Source organism: Camelina sativa, chromosome 4, assembly GCF_030686135.1.
Source record: "Camelina sativa cultivar CO46 ecotype springtype chromosome 4, ASM3068613v1".
NCBI lineage: Eukaryota > Viridiplantae > Streptophyta > Magnoliopsida > Brassicales > Brassicaceae > Camelina > Camelina sativa.
In genome coordinates, this window is record NC_141883.1 from 27211801 (window position 1) to 27234484 (window position 22684).

A 22684-nucleotide genomic window follows, 5' to 3' on the forward strand; every position below is an offset into this window, starting at 1 on the left:
TTATTTGTTAATTTTTTTGTCGGCACACTCTTAAGTTAATTTGAATTATTTGATTTTATAACACACAAAACAATAAAACACTTTTACTTTTTACTTAAACCATATTTTCATACTCGAGATAGACCATGTTAGTAAATGTTTTATCGACTATGTGTTGTGTATTAGTGGAAATGGGACATACTAGAGACTACCAAAACAAATTTGAGAGCTAAAAGAAACATGGCATTTGTTGTAAATTGTATATGGTGTAAGTCATTTGAATATGTCAGCATTCTTGAATTTATAAACAGTAAACCGGCTTTCACAATATGTCAGCATTCTTGGTGTCAAAAAGAATGCTAAAATGTTCTAAATTTGTGTTTACTTAACATCCAAATAGAGAAAACGAATTGCACAAAATAAATTTAAATGCTCTCAGATAGAGACACAAGTTAAAGCAATATACATATACACAGTGGCTAACTTTTTCAAAGTTTAGGGTAAACTTTTTTATTCCAGGGCGTAGGGTCATGTTCACCCACAACATGGAGTGGAAAACATCAATCATTTATTCACACAACCACCACCATTCCTACTTTTTTTTTTTTTTTTTTTTTTTTTTTTTTTTTTTTTTTTTACCATTCCTACTTTTTACCTTTTTGTCACTAATAATTTACCTTCATCTCCTTCTTTGTAACATATCTATCAAACCAGATCTTAAAAAAAACTGATTAAAGAACATTTGATTTGTGTTTATACAAATGCGAGTTTACTTGAACAAATCCTTATGTTTTATATGCAAATTTAACATAGGAAGGTACATTATCCTTCATGAGTTCTGTTACTAATCACTGCTATGTACGTAACTTTTGTTTTTCACTTTCTTCAGTTTTTGTTTTTTCTCTTTTTTTCTTTCTCCCCTTCTAGACTCACACTTCTGACACAGCCTGCATTCAAAAAAACACAACACAACAGAATCAGACCATTAAAAATTAAAAAGAAAAAAGCAAAAGATTCCACAACTTTGTCGTTATTACCAATCTCTGTTTTTACAAAACGATACAGTTTCCTCACTCTTCACACTCTTCACACTCACTCTTCTCTTTCCCGCTCACTCACTCATCCGCCATGTATATCAAAACACTTCCTTATCTCCTCCTCCTCCTTCTCCAACTCTCAATCTCATTCGCTCAAAACGACACAAACGCACTCACACTCTTCCGCCTCCAAACCGACACACACGGCAACCTCGCACGAAACTGGTCCGGCTCCGACGCTTGTGCCTCCTCATGGCAAGGCGTTTCTTGCTCACCATCTTCACACCGCGTCACCGAACTCTCTCTCTCTTCCCTCTCGTTACGAGGACCTTTAACCTCTCTCTCCTCCTTAGACCAGCTCCGTTTCCTTGACCTCCACGACAACAGACTTAACGGCACCGTTTCACCTCTCACGAACTGTACTAACCTCAGACTCGTTTATCTCGCCGGTAACGATCTCTCCGGTGAGATACCTAAAGAGATCTCATCTCTTAAACGAATGATACGTCTCGATCTCTCTGATAACAACATCCGTGGAGTGATACCTAGAGAGATCCTCGGGTTTACCCGGGTTTTAACGATCCGGCTCCAGAACAACGAGTTAACGGGTCGGATCCCGGATTTTTCTCAGATGAACTCGCTTCTTGAGTTGAACGTTTCGTTCAATGAGTTGCACGGTAACGTCTCCGACGGTGTGGTGAAGAAATTTGGAGAATTGAGCTTTTCCGGTAACGAAGGATTATGCGGGTCGGATCCTTTACCGGGTTGTACTTTCACAAACGACCCGGAATCTTCCAATACGGATCAGATTGTTCCTTCGAACCCTACTTCGATTCCGCATTCTCCGGTTATCGCCGAAGAACCGAGAATTCACGGTCACAGAGGGATTAAACCGGGAATAATCGCGGCGGTTATAGGTAGTGGTGTTGCGGTTATTGTTTTGGTATCTTTCGGTTTTGCTTTCTGTTGTGGGAGATTAGACCGGACCGGTGGAGGATCCAAAACCGGAAGCGTAGAGAGTGGTTTCGTAGGTGGAGGAGGAGGAGAAGGGAAGAGACGAAGCAGTTACGGGGAAGGAGGGGAGAGTGATGCGACGTCGGCGACAGATAGGAGCAGGCTTGTGTTTTTCGAGAGGAGGAAACAGTTTGAGCTTGAGGATTTGTTGAAAGCTTCTGCGGAGATGCTTGGTAAAGGGAGTTTAGGTACGGTGTACAAGGCGGTGTTAGACGACGGCTCGACGACTGTTGCGGTGAAACGGCTTAAAGATGCGAATCCTTGTCCGAGGAAAGAGTTTGAGCAGTATATGGAGATTATTGGTAGGCTTAAACACCAAAACGTTGTTAAGCTCAGAGCTTATTACTATGCTAAAGAAGAGAAGCTCCTAGTTTATGAGTATCTCCCCAATGGAAGCTTACACTCCCTTCTTCATGGTAAAGCTTAACTTTTATCAATTGGGTCACTCGTTAGTGCCAAAATTTTTTGATTTTTTTAATCACATTGAGTAATCAAAGTTTTGATTTTTGTGAATGGTGTTTATTAGGGAATCGTGGTCCTGGAAGGATTCCATTGGACTGGACCACGAGGATTAGTCTAATGTTAGGAGCAGCGAGAGGATTAGCAAAGATTCACGACGAGTATAGCATTTCAAAGATCCCTCACGGCAATGTCAAATCATCTAATGTGCTATTGGACAGAAACGGTGTCGCATTAATAGCGGATTTCGGTTTATCACTTTTGTTAAACCCGGTTCACGCTATCGCCCGGTTAGGAGGTTACCGTGCGCCGGAACAGTCAGAGATCAAACGGCTCTCTCAGAAAGCTGACGTGTATAGCTTCGGTGTGTTGCTCCTAGAGGTTTTAACAGGAAAAGCTCCCTCGATGTTTCCGTCACCGTCGAGACCTAGATCAGCGGCGTCGGTAGCTGTGGAGGAAGAGGAAGAAGCGGTGGTTGATTTGCCGAAGTGGGTTAGGTCGGTGGTGAAGGAGGAATGGACGGCGGAGGTGTTTGATCCGGAGCTTTTGAGGTATAAGAACATTGAGGAGGAGATGGTGGCGATGCTCCATATCGGTTTAGCTTGCGTCGTGCCGCAGCCGGAGAAGAGGCCAACGATGGCTGAGGTTGTTAAGATGGTTGAGGAGATTAGAGTTGAGCAATCTCCGGTGGGTGAGGATTTTGATGAGTCAAGAAACTCAATGTCGCCGTCGTTGGCTACTACCGAAGACTGCTAAGTTTGGTTTTCGTCAGTGGCTTTTGTAGTAATATGTATCGTTTGGATCTTGGTCGATTTTAAGGTTTCTTGCCTTGAATCCTCGATTTGCAAACTTGTCGGAGTTTTTTTAAGTTATGTTTTTGTGTCGTCACTGTACTAATGTGATTTCGTAAAGTTGTGGGTTTTGTGGATTTATAAAGCCGTTTCAAATATGTGTTAAGGCCCATTAAAGCTCATGTGTCTTCTTCGGTTGATTAGCAAATAGCAATTGCTAATTTTGATTATTGAATTGAACCAAAAACTCGAACGCACCTTGATTAATGCTTCTAGAACGGTGGATGCTTTTATCTCCACTCGTAAATTGTCTTCTTGGTTGAAGAGTCAGCCCTTTGGATTTGACCTTTCAGGTACCTTTTGAGCCCATAAGGTTATGATTGGCATCTGTATTAACTAAATTAACGAATGGTCAAGCACATGATTAGCCAATATAATCAGACAAATACCATGGATTCCTTTTCATTTCTAGAAGCGAATCTTTAACAAATAAACAGTTTTACATCATGGGTTTCTGATAGTTGAAGTGTTAAACCATAAAGTTTCAATGGTAACAAAAATAGATTCGTAATTTTAAAATCATACAATCGTGAAAAAATTAGCTTTTATTATACCATAAAGGCAAGTTTAATGGTATTTAATTTGATTAGTGCGACGTCTCGTAAGTCGTAACTGAAAAACCCTCTGGCGCGTGAGGCAAATTTGACCCCTTCCCCACGAAAAATTAAACTTGAAGAATACGAAACCAGCTACGTTGCTCCTCATTTGCTGCTACCACGTGTACGACTAAGACCGTCGTTGTGAGCTCATTGACATTTGTAGATCCTATTTCTAGATGTTCATTAAAATCACCTAATTTATAAATCCAGTCCTTCTACTTTTAGACTTTTTCCAAATTTTTCATTATTTTTTAAAAATATAATAAAAATACTCAGTATCCAAAATCCTGTTAGATGCATAAAAGATTAAAAGTATTCCATTATATTTAAAGAAAGAGTGAATGATTTATTTGAATATAATACTATTTTGATGGTAAAATTTTCTCGTGTATTAACTGTTAAATTCATATAAAACTTTCATCATTCAACGATTCTACAAATTACTAAAATAAAAAATAATCACTGTATTATAAACAAAAACAAATGGAGGATAAGTTTGCATTATATAGTGAAACGTTATTGGGTGGGGGGGGGGGTAAAATTAACGAAACTAAAGTTAATGGCTTGTTTTTCAACAATTTGTTTTTATTGTGTGCTATTTAAACGAAAACTGCGTCGTTTCTGGAGGCATATTCGCCGGTCAAGCGTATCAAAATAATACCCAATCGCGCACACTTTTCTCTGCCTCTTCTCCACTCTCAAATCCGTCTCTCTCTCCCTTCACCGTCGAGCGTCGCCTGAGATCTACGAATTCCGATCAGCAGCTATGCATTCGAGTCATCTCCTTCTCGAGGAACCGATCAGGATGACCTCAATCCTGGAGCCTTCCAAATCAGTGAGCTATTTTTTTTTTTTTTCTCATTCTGTGATTGTTTTTGATTTCCTAAGTAAGCTTTTGGATCTGTTGCGAGGTTTTTTTTGATTTCATCTATCTGAAAGTAGTGAATAGTATGAGATTAGGTTTTTTGATCTGCTTGATTGGCTGTTTTCGCAGAGTTTCTTCCCGGCTTTGACTAAGATTGTTGGGACTCTAGGTCCCAAGTCACGATCCGTCGAGGTGATTGCTGGTTGTCTCAAAGCTGGAATGTCCGGTAAAATAGCGACTACCATCACTGTGTTTTTGAGACTTGATTTGTTTTTATGGGATTCTCTCTCACTGGTTATTGATGTGTGCTGGTTCTTTGTTTTGGCAGTGGCTCGATTCGATTTCTCGTGGTGTGATGCAGACTATCACCAAGAGACGTTGGAGAATCTGAAGATTGCTGTGAAGAGCACTAAGAAGCTTTGTGCTGTATGTTATTCTCTTTTTCTCTGGTTTTTTTTTTTGCTCTTAGTTGATTCTTTGGATTTGGCAACTCGATTAGTTGGTAAAATGCTATAATCTTATGGATTGCTAGGTTATGCTAGACACTGTGGGACCTGAGTTGCAAGTTATTAACAAGACTGAGAAAGCTATTTCTCTTAAAGCTGATGGCCTTGTTACTTTGACTCCGAGTCAAGATCAAGAAGCTTCCTCTGAAGTCCTTCCCGTTAATTTTAATGGGCTAGCGAAGGTTCTATAGATAACCCTTACCGTATAGTTTTGCTTTTTCTATATAGGGTTTTGATGGATTTTTATTTGTTTGATTTATGCAGTCAGTTAAGCGTGGTGACACTATCTTTGTTGGACAATATCTCTTCACTGGTAGTGAAACAACTTCAGTTTGGCTTGAGGTATATGAATAGTTTGCTTATAGAATTACTCTACGGTGTTCTCTGAAATTTGATTTTTAGAATGGTTGTGTTGTGAGAAGACTAACCATTTAAACAAACCTTCAGGTTGAAGAAGTTAAAGGAGATGACGTCGTTTGTGTGTCTAGAAATGCTGCTACTCTGGGTGGTCCGTTGTTCACATTGCATGTCTCTCAAGTTCACATTGATATGCCAACCCTCACTGAGAAGGATAAGGAGGTCAGTGTTGCTTATAATTTTACATATCTGAATGACCACTTTTCTCTGTCTTTCGTAATATTCTAGCTTATCTGTTGGAGTGTTTTTACTAATTTTTTTTTTTTTTTTTTTTTTCTGTTCTGATTGTCTTCTAGGTTATAAGTACGTGGGGAGTTCAGAATAAGATCGATTTTCTCTCATTATCTTATTGTCGACATGCAGAAGACGTTCGCCAGGTCCATTTTCTTTTCACAACAGTTTTTTTTTCATACTGCCTTTCATGTGACTCCTTTCTTTACTTACTACTGATTCGGAGCTTCTGATACATTTGAATTATCACTTTTTATGCCACAACACAGGCCCGTGAGTTGCTTAACAGTTTGGGTGACCTCTCTCAAACACAAATATTTGCGAAGATTGAGAATGAAGAGGTAAGTTAATTGCATTCATTCTTTCTTTATATATATTTCCTTCTGTAACTTTTCCTTCATTGGAATTGGGGATGGTGCTGTTAATATTTACATGTGTCTTTGATTTTAGGGATTGACCCACTTTGATGAAATTCTACAAGAAGCAGATGGCATTATTCTTTCTCGTGGGAATTTGGGTATCGATCTACCTCCGGAAAAGGTATGTTGACTGTCACTCAAATTAATTTGTTTGGGTCCAAAGCCGACACATTTTCTAATTAGATTTGTGGGTGTCTCATTAGAATTTAGAGTATTAGTGATATTTTGGAGCGTACTAACTTGACCCTAAATCTTGCACAGGTGTTTTTGTTCCAAAAGGCTGCTCTTTACAAGTGTAACATGGCTGGAAAGCCAGCCGTTCTCACTCGTGTTGTAGACAGTATGACAGACAATCTGCGGCCAACTCGTGCAGAGGCAACTGATGTTGCTAATGCTGTTTTAGATGGTATGTTTAATCCCCGAAATATGTATGTTGTATATCTGGATCATAGTTTTGGTCATAACTTGAAGTGGGTTTCTTCCGTTTCACTGTCCGCAGGAAGTGATGCAATTCTTCTTGGTGCTGAGACCCTTCGTGGATTGTACCCGGTGGAAACCATATCAACTGTTGGTAGAATCTGTTGTGAGGTAGGCTTTATTTTCTAGTACTATGGTATTATGATTTCCACTGCGTTCTTAGCATCTCAATCATCTGAGCTATGATTTGTCATCTGCTTTTCTCTTACGCATTTTTGTACTTGTTTACAGGCAGAGAAGGTTTTCAACCAAGATCTGTTCTTCAAAAAGACTGTCAAGTATGTTGGAGAACCAATGTCCCACTTGGAATCTATTGCTTCTTCTGCTGTAAGTCTCTCTTCTGCGTCACCTACAAAAGCTGAGAATTTTCCCTGCATGTTGTTTATTTCAGTCATCATTTCTAATTGAGAGGCTTAATTTCTGCTTGATATCAGGTACGGGCAGCCATCAAGGTTAAGGCATCTGTAATTATATGCTTTACCTCGTCTGGAAGAGCAGCAAGGTTCACACCATTCCTTCTGGCTTTAACTATTCCTTCATTTAAATGCTTTGTAGCTGTCTACTGAATGTTTCTTCCATCTCTATGAAGGTTGATTGCCAAATACAGGCCAACTATGCCCGTTCTCTCTGTTGTCATTCCCCGGCTTACGACAAATCAGCTGAAGTGGAGCTTTAGCGGAGCCTTTGAGGTAAACTTCACTCTGATTGTGTGAATTTGGAAAACGAATTGGGATTTTTCTAATGCAACTTGCGGAATTTCAAATTCAGTGATTACAGTTGTTACTTAATTATGCTTGCGTATCCTATTTATCAATTGTCCACATTGATTCAAAGGGAATAGCAACTCTTAAATCTGCTGTATGATTGCAGATTAAAAGTTACACAAGTAAAACTTTTGTCATATATGACAACATTTTGATTATTGCTCAAACATAACATTGTGTTTGTGTATATTGTTGTCTCAGGCAAGGCAGTCACTTATTGTCAGAGGTCTCTTCCCCATGCTTGCTGACCCTCGTCACCCTGTAAGTCTCTATTGCAATAAGAATCTTTCAAATTTAGTGTTGTGGTTGCAATTGTAAACTCTAGCCCGGTTTGAAACCGTATTTTCTCAATGTATTGTGAAATCCTTTGCTCAGGCGGAATCAACAAGTGCAACAAATGAGTCAGTTCTGAAAGTGGCTCTAGACCATGGGAAGCAAGCCGGAGTGATCAAGTCACATGACAGAGTTGTGGTCTGTCAAAAAGTGGGTGATGCGTCTGTGGTCAAAATCATCGAGCTAGAGGACTAAAAGAAGCAGAGTCAGGAATGAGTCTCGTCTGTCTTTTTTTTTTTTTTTTGGTTACTAATCAATTTTCTTTCCTTCACTAAAACTCTTGGTGCTTTCCAAGAAATTACTTGCGATTCTTGTTTCGCCGGCGATATGCTAGATATCGGAGTGAAAATATTTCTCCTGGACTTCTGATTTTGTATTTTAGGAGATTGATGTTTCCAAGTTATGCTATAAACCACTTCCTACCTTATTCATAATATCTACATTCCTTAGTAAATAGTTCTATATCTATTTTCTTAGCAACATTGAGTTATCTAAAACTTTTATCAAAATATTGCAGTTGCTAGCCTGGCATACCCAATAAAATAGTGAAATCTATGTGTTTGAAACGTTAAAAACTTAGAAACCATTAAAAAATATAAGCAATTAAATCTCTTATTTTATTGATAAGAATGAAATACGAAGACTATATGCAATTATAAGTTTTCATATAAGATGCTATTACAATGAACTACAAATCTGCAAAAACGTGGAAGTTCTTGGAGTCAAGGGCAATGAGCCTAAGAGCTGCTATGGCAGCAGCAACAGACATCAAACTGAAGAAGGCAACGTTGAGCCAGTGCCATAGCTTTTGCAAAGGATTAAGCTTATTGTTCTTAGCTTTATAGTACATGTGGTTGGCTAGAATGAATGTGAGAGGGAATGTGCTCACTGCACCCGTGAGGCTCATGAAGTCCCCGAGGAACGGTAAGAGCGCTGAGAGAAGCGTGCTAACCGCTATGTACCCGCCTCTCGTCATGATCCTAAACAACAAGTTCTTCAAAGCCAATGGGTTTCCTTTGATACCAAACTTTGTGTCCATGTCGGACTTGCAAAAATCTACAACAAAAACTGAGTAAGAACGGATTGAGTCACAACGGTTTTCTGACTCTCGAGAAGAGAAACTTACGTGCAAAGAGATAACGGATTGAAGAATAGCAGAGATGTTGGCAAGGGCTTTGACCCAAACTGGGCCATTAACGTTGTTTAGAAGATATGCCGAGGTTGAGGATCCGTAAACCCAATATCCGACGAATACAACCGTGAACATCGGTAAAAGACCCACCGTGAATTGAAAGTATAGGGCCTTCATCATGTTTTTCACAACCGGTTGCTTTACTGTTGCCTATCATTGAGGGAAAAAGAAGTGTCAATAAAAAGGATCATTTATGCGTTTGCGTTTACATGTGAAATGCTTGTAACAAAATCATAATTTTGGATTGAAGTTTAAACATTTTAAGTAATATTAAACCTGCATATCTAGCTAAATGCACATAAGTAAACTTCACCTGAATTTCTGGAAGCATCCCAGTGTTGTTGAATACGAAAACTAGTGTTGCGGCTGCTCCAGTGATGGTAAAAAGTTTGTTTAATGGTGATCCTTGTATCTCGTAATCTCTTGAAGGTGCTTTGACTCCTACAAAAAGGAAGAACCTGAACTATATAAGTAGCTATAAAATCCAAAAGTAATGACTGAAGCCTGATCATCATCTATGTTTTACCATCTTTAACCGATAGCACAATTGCTACAATGATATAGATGAGGCTGAGGAAGGTAGAAACCGCAAGCCAGATCCCAAGAGCTGATAAATGAGGAATACCAATAGCAAAAACCGCACAAATCAGACCAGCAATGGCTATAAAATGAGGTAGTTTCATGGCATGATCATCCCTGAAAAGCACATAAACAGCCTGCAAGGAAAACAGAACACACACCCCAAGATAACTACCTTGGCTCACAAGAATCAAGAATCAAAAGAGAGAAAAATGTTTATTACCTTTAAGGCAGAACCAGCTAAAATGATGAATCCACAATTAATCATGAAAAGATTGACATATTGCAACACCCATGTTAGACGATAAGCCTTTCTACCGTAAATGAACCCGGCGAGGTCTCTATAGCGGATGTGCCTTTTGCCACCAAACTCATGAAGCTTGGCTATGAGAGTGTTTGCATAGAGTGAGATCGCAGTAGCAAGAATAAGACCAAGCACACCACCAATCCATCCTAAAGGAACCATGACTGTTCCTGAATATCCCAACACGTATGCGCTGTTTACACTTGTTGTCAGAACGAACGCTGCCTGGAACCATGAATCTGTACATTCCACGAAACATACTATTTAGCTTCTCCCACTATGCGACCACTATAAGGTTGTAAAACGTTTTCAAGGGTAGAGAGAGATATATTACAACATTTTTATCGCGTGCTTAACATTGAAACTAAAAAGAGGGGGAAAACGAACTACACACCGCTGCTAATCTGATGAGCAGTGTCAGGGATTTCGATATCAACATCTTCTCCGACATTGTTTATGCGGTTCTTAGAGTTCATTATTTTCAAATGGTTATTGTGTCTCTTGAGCTAAGCAGAGCCTTTCTCTTTATAATAAAACAATTAATCGGAAAAGACTATGGTGTGAAAATAAGAAGTGGCAGAGTAGATATTTAAAAGGTTTTAGAAATGACAAGTTGTTGAACAGTTTCCAAAAATGAGGTGAGCCGGAGATATTTCCTTTGGAATTGAGTGGTTCAAAGCTAGACACAAAAACCTGCATTATTCACAATCATTTACTGCAAAATGGGAATAATGTATGAACAAAGTCTACCAATATAACCGAAAACTCTAATGATAGTAATGTTGGACTTATCACAAAAACTTTCCAGAAGACAAACCAAATCTGTAAATATATGTGGCTGTGGAGATAATACACACTTTAAATGTTTCTTTTAGACCGTTGAAGTGATAGAGACATGTATAGGGGAAGTGAGTGAGTGTAGTTAGCTTGATCGATCATTAAAGAAGATTTTTTTGGACATTTATGCCGTCTTGTTGTTAGACAGAATAAGACTAGATACGAAAATATGTAATGAGACACGAAAGACAATAACAAGTCAAAAGTTTGAGAGTACTAATTTTTGACTTTTTTTTTTTGATCGTTTAAAAAGCAGCTGAGACCACACAGATTTCTTATTAGAGTTTTGACATTTTTCTTGTTTAGTTAATTAAAAAGTGGCCGGTACCTCTATATCAACATTTTCATGCCCAACCAATTTTGAGCCAATCTTGTTTGAATACTTAAAAATCATTATTTTTCAAATGTGACATCACAAGCAGGTTAATCCGTTGTAATTGAAATAATTCGTTTTTTTTTTGTTGTTTCTAAAGCATGTATAACACTGATTATAAATCCAAAGCTAGAATTTAAAGTCTTTACTTTTTGGTCAATCATTTTTAAGATCCCTAAATATCTTTAATTATTTGATTTATATCAAACGTAAGTAGGTAAAGAACAAAAAGCGCCCGTGGCCTAATGGATAAGGCGTTTGACTTCTAATCAAACGATTGTGGGTTCGAGTCCCACCGGGCGTGCCTATTCTTTTTTTTATTGTTACCATTTAATAGCCTAGCTCATTTCTTTTGACATTTTGGTCGGCCTATTCTCATACTTAGTATTAATTGTCGGTCTGTTATCTCGTGAGTAGTTTAGTAGTACAAACAACAGTGCTAATCAATTTTTAGCTAAGCCTTTAATTAAAATACACTCTTCCGTCATCGGTATTGCCACGTGTCAGCCGTCGATCTTCGTCTCTTCCCACGTAACCCTTTTTTTTTTTTTTCACTTGCGGAAAAAAAAATCGAAGCTCTCTCGATTGACAACATGAGATAGAAACAGAGCACTCTCACTTCATCGCCATCGCTATGGCTCTCGAGCATCATCATCACTTCTTTATTCTCCGTTTCTAAGGCGAGCGAGGTTTTTTTTTAGATAGGGGGCACATGGGGTCGTCTTTTTCGAACCTCAACGGTGACAGTAACGGTTTAGCAACCGGACCGAGTCTCGGCGATATACCTGAGAGCTGCGTTGCTTGCGTGATTCTTCACCTAACTCCGCCGGAGATTTGCAATCTGGCTCGTTTGAATCGAGCATTTCGTGGCGCGGCTTCGTCTGATTCTGTGTGGGAGAAGAAGCTGCCAAGTAATTACAATGATTTGCTTGTTCTATTGCCTCCGGAGAGATATCAGAGTCTCTCTAAGAAGGATATTTTCGCTTTGCTCTCTCGTCCTATCCCTTTCGACGATGGTAATAAGGTTTGTTCGTTCAACTTTTGCTTTGGTTTGATTTGGAATTGGGAAATTAGGGCTTTTTCTTGTGTTTGTGGATGGGAATTGGGAATTGTGAAGCTATCTCTCTAAGGTTATAACAATGTCTTGTGTTGATGATAAATTGGCTACAGGAAGTGTGGATTGATAGATTGACAGGACGGGTTTGTATGGCGATTTCGGCTAGAGGAATGGCTATAACTGGAATTGAAGACCGTAGATATTGGAATTGGATTGCAACTGATGAATCAAGGTACATTGAAAACTTTACAAGGTTCAGCTATTAGATAACCTAAGGAGCATTGCAATACTTGGGTTATTTGATCCTGAGTTTGTTCAACTGTTTGATCCTTCTTAGTTCTCAGTTTCTTCTAGGTTTAGAACAAGTTTGAAAGTTTGCTTCAGCGTTACAGTTTTGATGAGTGGTCTATTTATATGTATGTGATTCAGCTAGCTTTTAGGTTTTGGAATATTACTTATTGTTATGGTCTATCAAGACTTGCAGACTGGTTAGGCTAATGACAAATATCAAGTTTCTGCATTAGAGGATATATATTCCATTTGAAAGTAGAATACACTCATGCAACATTACATTCGTTGATTCTGTTTACTTTGACAGGTTCCATGTTGTAGCCTACTTACAGCAGATTTGGTGGTTTGAAGTAGATGGGGTGGTGAGATTTAATCTTCCTCCTGGTGTATACTGTCTATCATTCAAAATACACCTTGGGAGATTCTCGAAAAGGTTGGGAAGACGTGTTTGCCATTTCGAACACACACACGGTTGGGAGTTGAAGCCTGTTCGGTTTTCGCTTTCAACTTCAGACGGGCAAGAGGCGTCATGTGAGTATTACTTGGCTGATAAGGAAATAGGTGGGGAACACAGAGGATACTGGAGAGAGTATAAGGTTGGAGAATTTGTTGTTGGTTGCTCGGAAACATCAACTGAAGTCCGATGGTCCATGAAACAGATCGATTGCACACATTCGAAAGGTGGAATCTGTGTGGATTCGGTCTTTATTATCCCGATCGAGGTGAAACGACGCAAGAAAAGGAAAGCTGCTGTGAAATAAATAGTTAGAAAGAAGGAACTGTTCATCACACTTTTGCATATACTGTAGAAAGAAACAGAGTGTGAAAGTTTCTTTCTACATATACTACATGCTTTTGAATGTAATAACTGATTTTCTTCTTGATCTGGGGTCTTGAATTAGGTATAACATTGTGAATTGATCGAGTTATTGTTTATAACTCCGTTTGTTCCAGATTTAAATCGAGAAATCGTGATTGTTTTCAAATTATCTTTTACTTTGGTGTAAAACCTTTGTTATATACAGTACACGTTGTAGTAGATAGGCTCTGACTATTCTAACTTGAAAGATAAAGAGGGTCTTGTTCAATTGTAAGGACCATCCCTTCTTTGGAAAGGACCACTAGAGTTAAATTGTTAAATCGTGTATTTTGCTATTCGAAAGTCTATTTCCTATTGAATGAATTTTGATTTTTTGTTTTCAAGATGGAGGAGACAAGCTGACAATTTCGACTTAAATTTTACCCAAAAGAAATAGGAAAAAAATGTAAAAATGGCAAAAGAAAAAGTCAGGTTCTTCTGTCTTCTTTGGCACTTGACAGTCCAAAGTAGGCAAAAGTTGATCGTCAAATTTGTCTGGAAAACAAAAGCTTTATATATTTCACCATGCTCTTATGTATATAGCAAGTACTTAGTACGTTTATACTGGAAACATAGCAAGTACGTTTTATACTGGAAACATTAACCGTTGGTTTTAGTTTTTAAACAAACATAGTATCTGTGTCAAGAATATAAAAAGTTAACTTGAAAAAAGTAAAAAATAATTCTAATGAGACTGACTCTTCTTTATACGAAATTCTTCTGTAAATGACATAAACACTCTCTCTTGAGCTTTTATTTCTCTGTAATATTGGTCCTCCTTTAGTTTATTATCATTTCTACTTTTTACTATTTAGTACTAGTATTTACTCTTCCACTAGTCTCTCAATTACAATCGGAAATGTACGTGACAACAATAATTAAGTATCTCGATCCCAAAGTGTTGAGTTTTCAATAGATTTTAAGTTTTGACAGACTTTAGTTATAGGCCAGCAGATAATAACTACATCTCTTTGGCACCTTTGATTATCCATCATGTGCATGATGGTAAATTATTCTTTTTAAAAGTAACTTTAATCGTAGTAACTATATATCCAACATTGATGATCAAAAATATCTTCATATTATAACAATTTTTGTCTTCTTAAATGAGCTAACTCTAATTTTGCTAGCATTGGTAGGATGTTTGTTTGTTCACTTTCATAAAGATATGTGAACGAACCAAACTAAAAGTTTAACCAATTACTTGAGGGATATGTTATTTGTTCACTTTCATAAAGGTTTATACTAATGTTTTATTTTCACTAATGGCATGACTTGTGTCTTGCAACTCTTTTCTTTTTTTCCCGTCAATATCACATGATTAAAAATATAACATGTTTATCTAATTATAACGTTTTTTTGCCGTAGAGATTGATTTAGAGAAACATAACTTGTGCTAGAAATCTCAGCTTTATCCAACCATATACGTATATATTCCATATAACAATTTAACATTTGTTCAAGATTCGTTGCATCATTCCCTTTCTAACAATATACTTTATCACCGGATCAATACAAAAAAAAAACTCGTAGATCGATATGATTAAACTATTTTCACCAGTGCGCTGTGTGCTCCCAAATTTTGTCAGGGTCAGAGTTGGACCCTTCTGATCTATCTGTTCGAGTAGCACCCTGCAGCTCCACAGTGTTAAATAAAGATTGTGGGGACTTTACAAATACGACAAAGAGATGAAAACTGGAGGCTATGTTATAGATTGAGTAGAAGTTTGAATTGATGTAATGTCAAATTGGTGGTTGATTAAGGTAGAGAGAGTGATCGACATTTGTATATAAGTAGAATCTGGACCATTCTCTCTTTTCTTTTTCACCTCTATATCTTACTGTTACTTTCTCAACTCACTACTTCTTCATATACACTGATATCCACATTAATTAGTCACGTATTATTATAGGAAACAAATAATAAGCTGTCCTCACCAAAAGTAAAATAAAATGAAGATATATAGCGACTAATATTTTGACTAATTAATGTGGATATCAGTGTTATAAAATGTATATTTTGACAAATAATAAAATGTACTATATGATAATCAAATTTGACTTTTTGATTGAATATACAAATAAGGTGGTATTAAAATATTTTTCTTTCACATTACTGCATTGGATAAATATAAGCTGCATAAAAGTTTTCGAATTTATTTTTTTAAAAAATAATCACTAATAATTTACTTTACCTCATTTTGTACCAATTGTTCAGTTTTATTTTCACACTAATCACATTTATTTAGCTTGTTCCGCACCGCCCATTCTACTCTCACCGTTCGGACTCTTCGTTACCCGGTTACAGCTTAAATGGAAGAGAGTGAGAAACCTTTCGCTTTCATTACACATTTCTCTTGACAGAGACCCAATTAGTTAAATCCCAAGTTGAAAACAGAACCACTAGGGTTTTCAACCACATTTACTTATATATATATAGTGCACATGCATGTACTAACATTTGCATAAACATACACATCATCTTTTAACTCCAAGTTCCAAATCAAACCCAAAATTGTTCATTCCTTTATTTGGCTAAAAAGCAGTCACTTGAAAGTGATTGGTGTACGCAGAAATAGACAAAAGAGGGGAAACAAAAGAATAAGAGAAGATGGAATATTGGAGTAGCTCCTTCATCGATGGCGCTTCTTCCTCCAACTTCATCTCTCCTTTCTACAACTTTGACCATTTTCAAGGTACATTTGCATCCCTAGCAAATAATGGAACTAATTTATATGATTGATGCATATCATTTTACTCAACTATATGACTTCTTACAAGTCACTCTCTATTGTATTAAATTTCTAGGAAACCAAGACAACAGATGTCTCTCTTCAGGTACAATGGTAGGTGCACAACAAGGTATGCTTCATGTCCCTCTACAAATGGTTGAAAGTGGTTATGGAGAAGAAAGCAACAATAACAATGGACAGCAGAAGAAAAAGAAGAAGATGACGAGCGAGCAGCTAAAGTTCCTTGAGAGAAGTTTTCAAGAAGATATAAAGCTGAATCCGGACAGGAAAATGAAGCTGTCGAAAGAACTCGGGCTGCAGCCAAGACAGATTGCGGTTTGGTTCCAGAACAGGAAAGCCAGGTGGAAGAACAAACAACTCGAGCATCTCTATGAATCACTAAGGCAAGAGTTTGATGTTGTCTCTAGAGAAAAGGAACTGCTACAAGAAGAGGTAATTAATTCATCAATCGATAGTAACTTAATAAAGTGACATTTCTTTGGCTTACTTTCACTTTGTTTCAACAGCTTATACAACTGAAATCGATGATAAGAGAGAATGGTTCAAACAAGAAGATGCAAAACTGGGGATAAAAGCCTGCAGCTAGAGGCAGCAACGGCTCAAGTTAGGTTTCAAAGTGGCTCAAATTTGTATTTTAGGTTCAACATGGCACTTTCCATGGCTTGCTCTGTTTTTGTATTAGATATTGGTTTAAGTAACGTAAATGGAAGAGTTCTCGAGGTTTATCAAGAATACATTATCATAAAACTCTAAAGCCAAGTTACAACTCGTTAAATGCTTGATAAAAAAAAACCTAACATTTAGCCTAACAGTGTTAGAAACAAGATGAAAATTCTATTGTGGCGTTTTTGACTATCAATAGTAAAGAACCAAGGGATTTGATACCAAACAAAAAGTTTCATAAGCTGAAGAAAAACCTCAAGTACAATATATTAGATCTGTTTGCAAAACTAAAAAAATAGGTGACAAAAACAAATGTCAAAACAAGAAACAGAGAGAAGTGAAGAGAGATGAGTGGGGCTACTCTATAGCTCCATTCAACGTCTGCCTCCACCACCACCCATCTTAGAAGCCTTGGGTGCGGCACTCTTGGGGATATTGCCCTTCACTTGAGACTTCTGTTGCTTGGAAGCATACTCAACCTTCTTTGCCTTCTTCTCATCCTTTGTCTTCTTGATTCTCTCCTTAATCTCACTGCAGAAACATCAAATTCCTTTTCAGTCAATCACATTCCAAGGTTACAAAAGATTGTTACATAGTGAATGTTGTAAGTGTAAAGAAAACAAACCGTAGAGCAGCTTCTCTGGCTGCATCACGAACTTCAGGTTTCTCTGCACGCTTCTTCTGAATAACCTCCAAAGTAGCACCGACAATGGACCTTGAGTAAGGCTTCTTGGTTGCACGTCTCCTTCTCTTCACAGCCTCTTGCGCTGCGTCCTGGAAGATATCCATAAAACAGAAGTCAGAACCAGAATTCAACAGTCCTAAAACAAGAAAACAAGAATCAAACAAACAAACAAGAGTTATGACCTTCTTGTGCTGCTTCCTGTACATGGCGGTCCATGAAAGCTTAGATGGCTTCAGCTTGTTGTGGAAGTACCTCTTGCATTTGGAGTTAAGGAACAAAAACACCTGATGAATCATCATGAAATGGATATAATCAATACACATAGACATAGCAACAGAGTCTTGATACATAGAGACACACATTTTGACCCCATAAGTACCTGAGAGTCAGAACGGATAAATCTGATTCCCCTGCCAGGGTAGATCTTCTGGCCACTGAATCGGCAAAGCTCAGTTCTACATATCAATTATAGTCAAATGATTAGAGACATAACTCAACATTTCTACATCTAACCACATACACAAACACAACACAGATTAAGCCATCTCATTGTGGATTACCAACAATGGGAGAGCAATGAGTACAAACAATATACGAATTCTTCAAATTTCAAATAGAGACCAACACAATCAAGTTCAAATATACATAACAACAAGACAAAGTTCTTACCGAACACAAACCAGAAAAAAAAATCTCAAATTGCTGACAGTTTTGACCATTGATATACAGATCTTAACGTAAAAAAAAAAAAAAAAAAAAAAAAAACTCATTTTTAGCAAAAAGGCATCTTTGGCAGTAGCATATTCAGATTCACAAGGATCATTAGCAATAATGTATGCCTCTGAGCTGAGAAAACACGAAGAACAGAGAGAGATAAGATTGATTACTTGAGAACCATGGCTCCGCCGCGCTTGTTACTCTTTTCACTCGAAACCCTAAAAAGACTGTGCTTTAGATAAACGTATCGTATTTAAGGCGGATAAATTCGCCTGAGCCCTAGCTTCTCAAGGAATTTAATGGGCCTTTCAGCCCATTTAATAAGATTTGTAGTACCGTTCAGCCCATTAGATAATTTTCTTAGGGCCTCCAGTTAATAAATACATATTTCATAGCGTCATTGTGCAATACATTCGAACTCGCAGATTTACAAACTAGATTCTGGATACACAGGATACTTATCCTATATCAACCACCCCAACAAACATATATGGTGCAGATGAATATGTAGTTAGAAACTAAGTTACACCAATGCTCATCAATAGAAATGTCGAGGATAAACATTTTCTTGGGGATAAAATTCAGTGGTTACAAGGTTTTCAATAGAAAAATAAAAGTTGGTAATCTATGTGACGTCTATAGGACCAATTCATGGTCTGGTTTACACCTGATATCTCTAATGTCAAATCCTATCATTTTTTTTTTTGGATTTGACGTCTAACCGCAGACATAAATTTCCAAATAAAATGAAGGCTTCAATGGTTTAAAGTATAGACTGGTCACATGGTGGTGAATGGACCAAGGTGATCCGAATCAGCCCATTGCAATCTCTCTAATCATGTGGTTGATACAACTTTTGGAACCACAATATTTATTGTGTTAAAAACATTTAATCACTGCAATAAATATGTGGGACGTACTCTGGAAAATAATGACCATATACAACCTGGATGTGGTTAGATTTGTGTGAAGTTTCTGTCGACCAAAAAAAACAAAAAAAAAACGTGTCTAAAATGTCTTCTTCTTTGTTAACTGACTAAAAAACAGCAATTTTTAGCAAAGTCTAAATCTAATGCCCTCCAATTAGAAATATTACCATATCAGGTTATGTTTACTTGTAGTAGTTACATTTGAATATGTGAGAAGAAGGAAAAAAAACTACAATTTTTTATTTTTGATCTCGCAAGCATCCAGAGATGCAGTAATACAACGTTGAATTCAAAGATATGAAAATAATTTAGACACACACACACACTCTAATTCTGAAGATGGTCAACTTATGTATTGACCAAGAACAGAGCACAAATGACTTGGACTGCAAGTAAAAACAATCTGATCTTATAACTAGTTCTCATAATAATGGTAGGTGCTGCTGGACAACCGAAATTGTCCAATGAATCAAAGCAAAACACTTGTAAATTTTTTGTTCAAAGATTCACTACTGGCTGCTGCAGAATCCCAAGAATCCCATGAATTCATGGTTATGTATCATCCTTATACTCTTCTCTATCCCAATCACTCCCATTGTCAGAGCACTTGCACAAATGACTCCTGATAGAACGAACACGATTATTGACGCTCTTTTCAGGATCGCCACGAGCTTTCTTATAAACGATTGTCCCCAGAAACCCGCAAGAATCGATACCGACATCAAGTACATTGCTGTCAATGAAACAAAGATTAGTAACCATTAATTAGTTTCCGTACTCTTAAAGTTTCTCCCGGTGTGTGTGTTTAAGAGATCTTCTTACCGTATGGGATTGGGAACCTCTTCAAGAGATAGAACTCTACTACGGATAAAGACGAAGAAAACATCATCACAAAGGTAGCTGTCGCACTAGCAACCTGTTGTTTTAACAATAGATAATGATTAAAGAAAACAAGATGATTGGTTTTTAGGTTTTAAATCATGTATTGATAGGGTTGTATGTGTACCTGTGGGATGACTCCAATCTCAAGTAGCAAAGGGCCGAGAACAAATCCACCACCGGATCCGAGAAGACCACCTACGACACCTCCAACAACACCACATAGACCACAGAAGATTAGACTCATAGGAGTCCACTCGATCGTAGCTTCACAGATACATTCAGTGTTTCCACTGCTCAACCTCTTTTTGCTATCTCCATACAATCTCATTGCTTCAAATACAAACACCACTAAAGCAACTGGGAACTACAAATGGAAAACGGGTTCCAAAGGGCTTTGATTTAGTGAATGCACAAACCACAATCGAAGATTATCAGGAGCAGATATATTATTACCTGTAAGACGAATAGTATCCAATATATTGTGCTGCAGACCTTTATTTCCTTCTGTATAAAACGGAGAGTTAGATGAATGAGAGCTCAAAATAAAGATTATGGAGAATGTTTAGAAGAAGAAGATTACTTGCCTTGACAATTTGGATGAGCAAGAAAGCCAACCACACAGTAACCAGAACTAGAAGCCGTTTCCATTTGAGGTTGGAGCGTATTATTTCCTGCAAGTAAACAAGTTCTTGAATCTTTATGCAAGTCTTGAAGAGCCAACAAGTTCAAAAATCATCTTGTGTACACCAAACTTACCAGCTCTGATTTCTCTTCTCTCGGGTAAAGCGGCTCATAGTCTGTGTCGATTAACACTGTACAACAGAATCAACAAGAGAGTAAACAATGTGGTACGTATATATAAGATCAAGAAACATTAGAGAAAACAATAAATCATAAGTATGAAGCTTTTACGCACGTTCTCCCCGGGAATTAACCATATTAGTTCGTTGCTGCGCCACTTCATTCTGTTTATAAACAAAACCACTTAAAACAATTTCAATAACCCAAGTTCCAACATTAATAAAGTCTCAAACATATTCACTTTGATGGCAGATAAAACTAAACCTTTAACAATGTCTCTTCCTTCCACATCTGAATGCCTTTAAAAAAAGATCTTGAAGAAGTACCAACGAAAAGAATAATGATGAGGACAGTGATGAGCCAGTAAGGGAACACAACACTGAGAGAAACACCAACAGTGATACCGAGAAGAAGCATCGGTTGAAAGAGAAGAGCAAGGTCATAGTCTAAGATTGGTACTTCTTTTGTCGGATGACGTACTCTTACATTGTACCAAACCGAAGATGCTGATGCTCCCATTATCATACCTTCAACAACAACAACAACACACGAATAAACTCAAAACATTTCTCTCATTAAAAAAAAAAAAAGAAGAAGAATAAATTATAAACTGATTGAAAGATTCGTTACATTTGGAGATAGCAGCTGCGGATTTAGTGTCGAATCCAAGAATAAGAGTGAGCATAGGAACGAATATACCACCGCCTCCAACACCACCAACAGTGCCACAAGCAGATCCTAAAAACGCTATCACAGTAGCCAAAACTAGTTTCCAGCTCAACTTCAAATCCTACTTTCACAAAATTTCATACAAAACAATTAAAAAGTCAAAAATTCACCTTTTTTTTTTTTTTTTTTTACTTTTTATATAGATTCTTCCAAGCTCTTTTTGGGTTAAAAAGGTGTTTTATTTTTCTGAAGTCAAAGACACACGTCTGTTTATACCAAATCGGCAATTCAAAAATGATAACTTTTTAGTGACCAAGTTAAATGAGGAAGGAAATATTCAGAAAAAGGAAGAAACTTTAAGTTTTACCGGCCAAACTCTCTCGGTGGCAGAGAGAGGAGAAGAGGAGGAAGAGAGAAGAAGATGAGGGTTTGATGTGTCTCCGACGTAAGAAACAGAGAAGATGGCGACGGAGAAACCTACGAGAAGGTAGAGGATAAATCCTCCTGTGCCTTTCCCATTCCACAATCCCATAACAATTCTCTAATTTACAAAACCCCTGAACAAGAAAAAAACACCAAAAATGATAAATAAAGCTTTTTTTTTTGGGGTATGTTTGTCTCTGGTCTGGTCTGGTCTGGTCTGGTCGGGTGGTGAAGCAGAGAGAGAGATACGTTTTATGAAAAACAGAGTCGGAGGAGGAGAGGTGACGACGGAGAAAGATAGAGAGAGAGATGATTGTTTTTTTATTATATAATCAAGTGTGCTCTTGCGTATACTATTACGATACTACCTTTTATTGAATGTTTTACACGTGGCATGATTTCGTTTTTTCTTGTTTTGGAAAATTCGTATTTGATTTCTTTTATTCAACAATTTTTTTTTTGAGGCTGTAATCTTTGACTTGTTCTAGTCCATAAGTAAAATGCGAAAACATTGAAATAAAAGGAGATAATTTTCAAATTTTATTAAGAAATAAAGACAAACAAAAACAATGAACTTTGATTTATTTTCTTCAACGTGAGAAAATATTATTCCTTAAACGGGTTTTAATAAAATCTTCCCTTTGTGAAAAAAAAAAAAAAACGTTATCTATGATGATTGATAGCCTTATCTGAATAGCGGACGAGATTTAAATCTCTTC

At 37.3% G+C, this 22684-nt stretch overlaps 7 protein-coding genes and 1 non-coding gene across 8 annotated transcripts; 5 read left to right on the forward strand and 3 right to left on the reverse strand.

The window, feature by feature from the left end:
* Window positions 1-893: 893 nt before the first annotated feature.
* Window positions 894-3438, forward strand: LOC104782077 (leucine-rich repeat receptor-like protein kinase PXC1). Its single transcript, XM_010506900.3, has 2 exons — window positions 894-2446; window positions 2557-3438. Exons 1-2 carry the CDS (start codon window positions 1108-1110, stop codon window positions 3243-3245), a joined length of 2028 nt encoding a protein of 675 aa, XP_010505202.2. The 5' UTR covers window positions 894-1107; the 3' UTR covers window positions 3246-3438.
* An 870-nt stretch (window positions 3439-4308) lies between these two features.
* LOC104782078 (pyruvate kinase 1, cytosolic) lies at window positions 4309-8405 on the forward strand. Its single transcript, XM_087511607.1, has 16 exons — window positions 4309-4774; window positions 4934-5030; window positions 5133-5230; window positions 5337-5492; window positions 5575-5652; window positions 5758-5889; window positions 6024-6104; window positions 6228-6299; window positions 6409-6498; window positions 6639-6783; window positions 6877-6965; window positions 7086-7181; window positions 7289-7356; window positions 7444-7543; window positions 7820-7879; window positions 7994-8405. Exons 1-16 carry the CDS (start codon window positions 4706-4708, stop codon window positions 8144-8146), a joined length of 1584 nt encoding a protein of 527 aa, XP_087367733.1. The 5' UTR covers window positions 4309-4705; the 3' UTR covers window positions 8147-8405.
* A 140-nt stretch (window positions 8406-8545) lies between these two features.
* On the reverse strand, window positions 8546-10601 carry LOC104782079 (proline transporter 3). Its single transcript, XM_010506902.3, is given in 7 exon segments — window positions 8546-8989; window positions 8992-9007; window positions 9078-9293; window positions 9457-9584; window positions 9670-9859; window positions 9946-10265; window positions 10421-10601. Coding segments are annotated over 7 exon segments (1302 nt in total). The 5' UTR covers window positions 10503-10601; the 3' UTR covers window positions 8546-8639.
* An 866-nt stretch (window positions 10602-11467) lies between these two features.
* TRNAR-UCU (transfer RNA arginine (anticodon UCU)) lies at window positions 11468-11540 on the forward strand. Its single transcript has one exon. It is a non-coding gene; the product is annotated as a tRNA-Arg (tRNA).
* A 58-nt stretch (window positions 11541-11598) lies between these two features.
* Window positions 11599-13570, forward strand: LOC104782080 (F-box protein PP2-A15-like). Its single transcript, XM_087510934.1, has 3 exons — window positions 11599-12260; window positions 12407-12525; window positions 12892-13570. The coding sequence occupies exons 1-3, from the start codon at window positions 11949-11951 to the stop codon at window positions 13343-13345; spliced, it is 885 nt and encodes a 294-aa protein (XP_087367060.1). The 5' UTR covers window positions 11599-11948; the 3' UTR covers window positions 13346-13570.
* A 2342-nt stretch (window positions 13571-15912) lies between these two features.
* LOC104784221 (homeobox-leucine zipper protein ATHB-22) lies at window positions 15913-16895 on the forward strand. The gene is made up of 3 exons (XM_010509278.2): window positions 15913-16139; window positions 16252-16628; window positions 16703-16895. Exons 1-3 carry the CDS (start codon window positions 16055-16057, stop codon window positions 16766-16768), a joined length of 528 nt encoding a protein of 175 aa, XP_010507580.1. The 5' UTR covers window positions 15913-16054; the 3' UTR covers window positions 16769-16895.
* A 178-nt stretch (window positions 16896-17073) lies between these two features.
* LOC104782081 (large ribosomal subunit protein eL24z) lies at window positions 17074-18540 on the reverse strand. Its single transcript, XM_010506907.3, has 5 exons — window positions 18432-18540; window positions 17924-17999; window positions 17727-17828; window positions 17485-17633; window positions 17074-17390 (listed from the first exon to the last, which is right to left on the reverse strand). The coding sequence occupies exons 1-5, from the start codon at window positions 18440-18442 to the stop codon at window positions 17234-17236; spliced, it is 495 nt and encodes a 164-aa protein (XP_010505209.1). The 5' UTR covers window positions 18443-18540; the 3' UTR covers window positions 17074-17233.
* Window positions 18541-19410: 870 nt separating this feature from the next.
* LOC104782082 (sulfite exporter TauE/SafE family protein 4) lies at window positions 19411-22562 on the reverse strand. Its single transcript, XM_010506908.3, has 10 exons — window positions 21910-22562; window positions 21504-21663; window positions 21138-21400; window positions 20989-21037; window positions 20829-20884; window positions 20657-20743; window positions 20526-20576; window positions 20197-20436; window positions 20013-20106; window positions 19411-19923 (listed from the first exon to the last, which is right to left on the reverse strand). Exons 1-10 carry the CDS (start codon window positions 22072-22074, stop codon window positions 19700-19702), a joined length of 1389 nt encoding a protein of 462 aa, XP_010505210.2. The 5' UTR covers window positions 22075-22562; the 3' UTR covers window positions 19411-19699.
* Between the last annotated feature and the right edge of the window lie 122 nt (window positions 22563-22684).

Excerpts from the sequence above, each read along its gene's own strand:
- LOC104782077 (XM_010506900.3), top strand. The coding sequence starts at position 1,108 with ATGTATATCAAAACACTTCCTTATCTCCTCCTCCTCCTTCTCCAACTC. Across the intron at positions 2,447-2,556 it reads CTTACACTCCCTTCTTCATG|GGAATCGTGGTCCTGGAAGG; the intron begins GTAAAGCTTAAC and ends GGTGTTTATTAG.
- LOC104782078 (XM_087511607.1), top strand. The coding sequence starts at position 4,706 with ATGCATTCGAGTCATCTCCTTCTCGAGGAACCGATCAGGATGACCTCA. Across the intron at positions 6,105-6,227 it reads ATGCAGAAGACGTTCGCCAG|GCCCGTGAGTTGCTTAACAG; the intron begins GTCCATTTTCTT and ends GCCACAACACAG. Across the intron at positions 6,499-6,638 it reads TCGATCTACCTCCGGAAAAG|GTGTTTTTGTTCCAAAAGGC; the intron begins GTATGTTGACTG and ends AATCTTGCACAG.
- LOC104782080 (XM_087510934.1), top strand. The coding sequence starts at position 11,949 with ATGGGGTCGTCTTTTTCGAACCTCAACGGTGACAGTAACGGTTTAGCA. Across the intron at positions 12,261-12,406 it reads CTTTCGACGATGGTAATAAG|GAAGTGTGGATTGATAGATT; the intron begins GTTTGTTCGTTC and ends AATTGGCTACAG. Across the intron at positions 12,526-12,891 it reads ATTGCAACTGATGAATCAAG|GTTCCATGTTGTAGCCTACT; the intron begins GTACATTGAAAA and ends TTACTTTGACAG.
- LOC104784221 (XM_010509278.2), top strand. The coding sequence starts at position 16,055 with ATGGAATATTGGAGTAGCTCCTTCATCGATGGCGCTTCTTCCTCCAAC. Across the intron at positions 16,140-16,251 it reads CAACTTTGACCATTTTCAAG|GAAACCAAGACAACAGATGT; the intron begins GTACATTTGCAT and ends TTAAATTTCTAG. Across the intron at positions 16,629-16,702 it reads AGGAACTGCTACAAGAAGAG|CTTATACAACTGAAATCGAT; the intron begins GTAATTAATTCA and ends TTGTTTCAACAG.
- LOC104782081 (XM_010506907.3), bottom strand. Across the intron at positions 17,829-17,923 it reads TTATCCGTTCTGACTCTCAG|GTGTTTTTGTTCCTTAACTC; the intron begins GTACTTATGGGG and ends ATGATTCATCAG. Across the intron at positions 17,634-17,726 it reads ACAGGAAGCAGCACAAGAAG|GACGCAGCGCAAGAGGCTGT; the intron begins GTCATAACTCTT and ends GATATCTTCCAG.
- LOC104782082 (XM_010506908.3), bottom strand. The coding sequence starts at position 22,074 with ATGGGATTGTGGAATGGGAAAGGCACAGGAGGATTTATCCTCTACCTT. Across the intron at positions 20,437-20,525 it reads GGATACTATTCGTCTTACAG|TTCCCAGTTGCTTTAGTGGT; the intron begins GTAATAATATAT and ends TTCCATTTGTAG. Across the intron at positions 19,924-20,012 it reads GAGGTTCCCAATCCCATACG|CAATGTACTTGATGTCGGTA; the intron begins GTAAGAAGATCT and ends TTTCATTGACAG.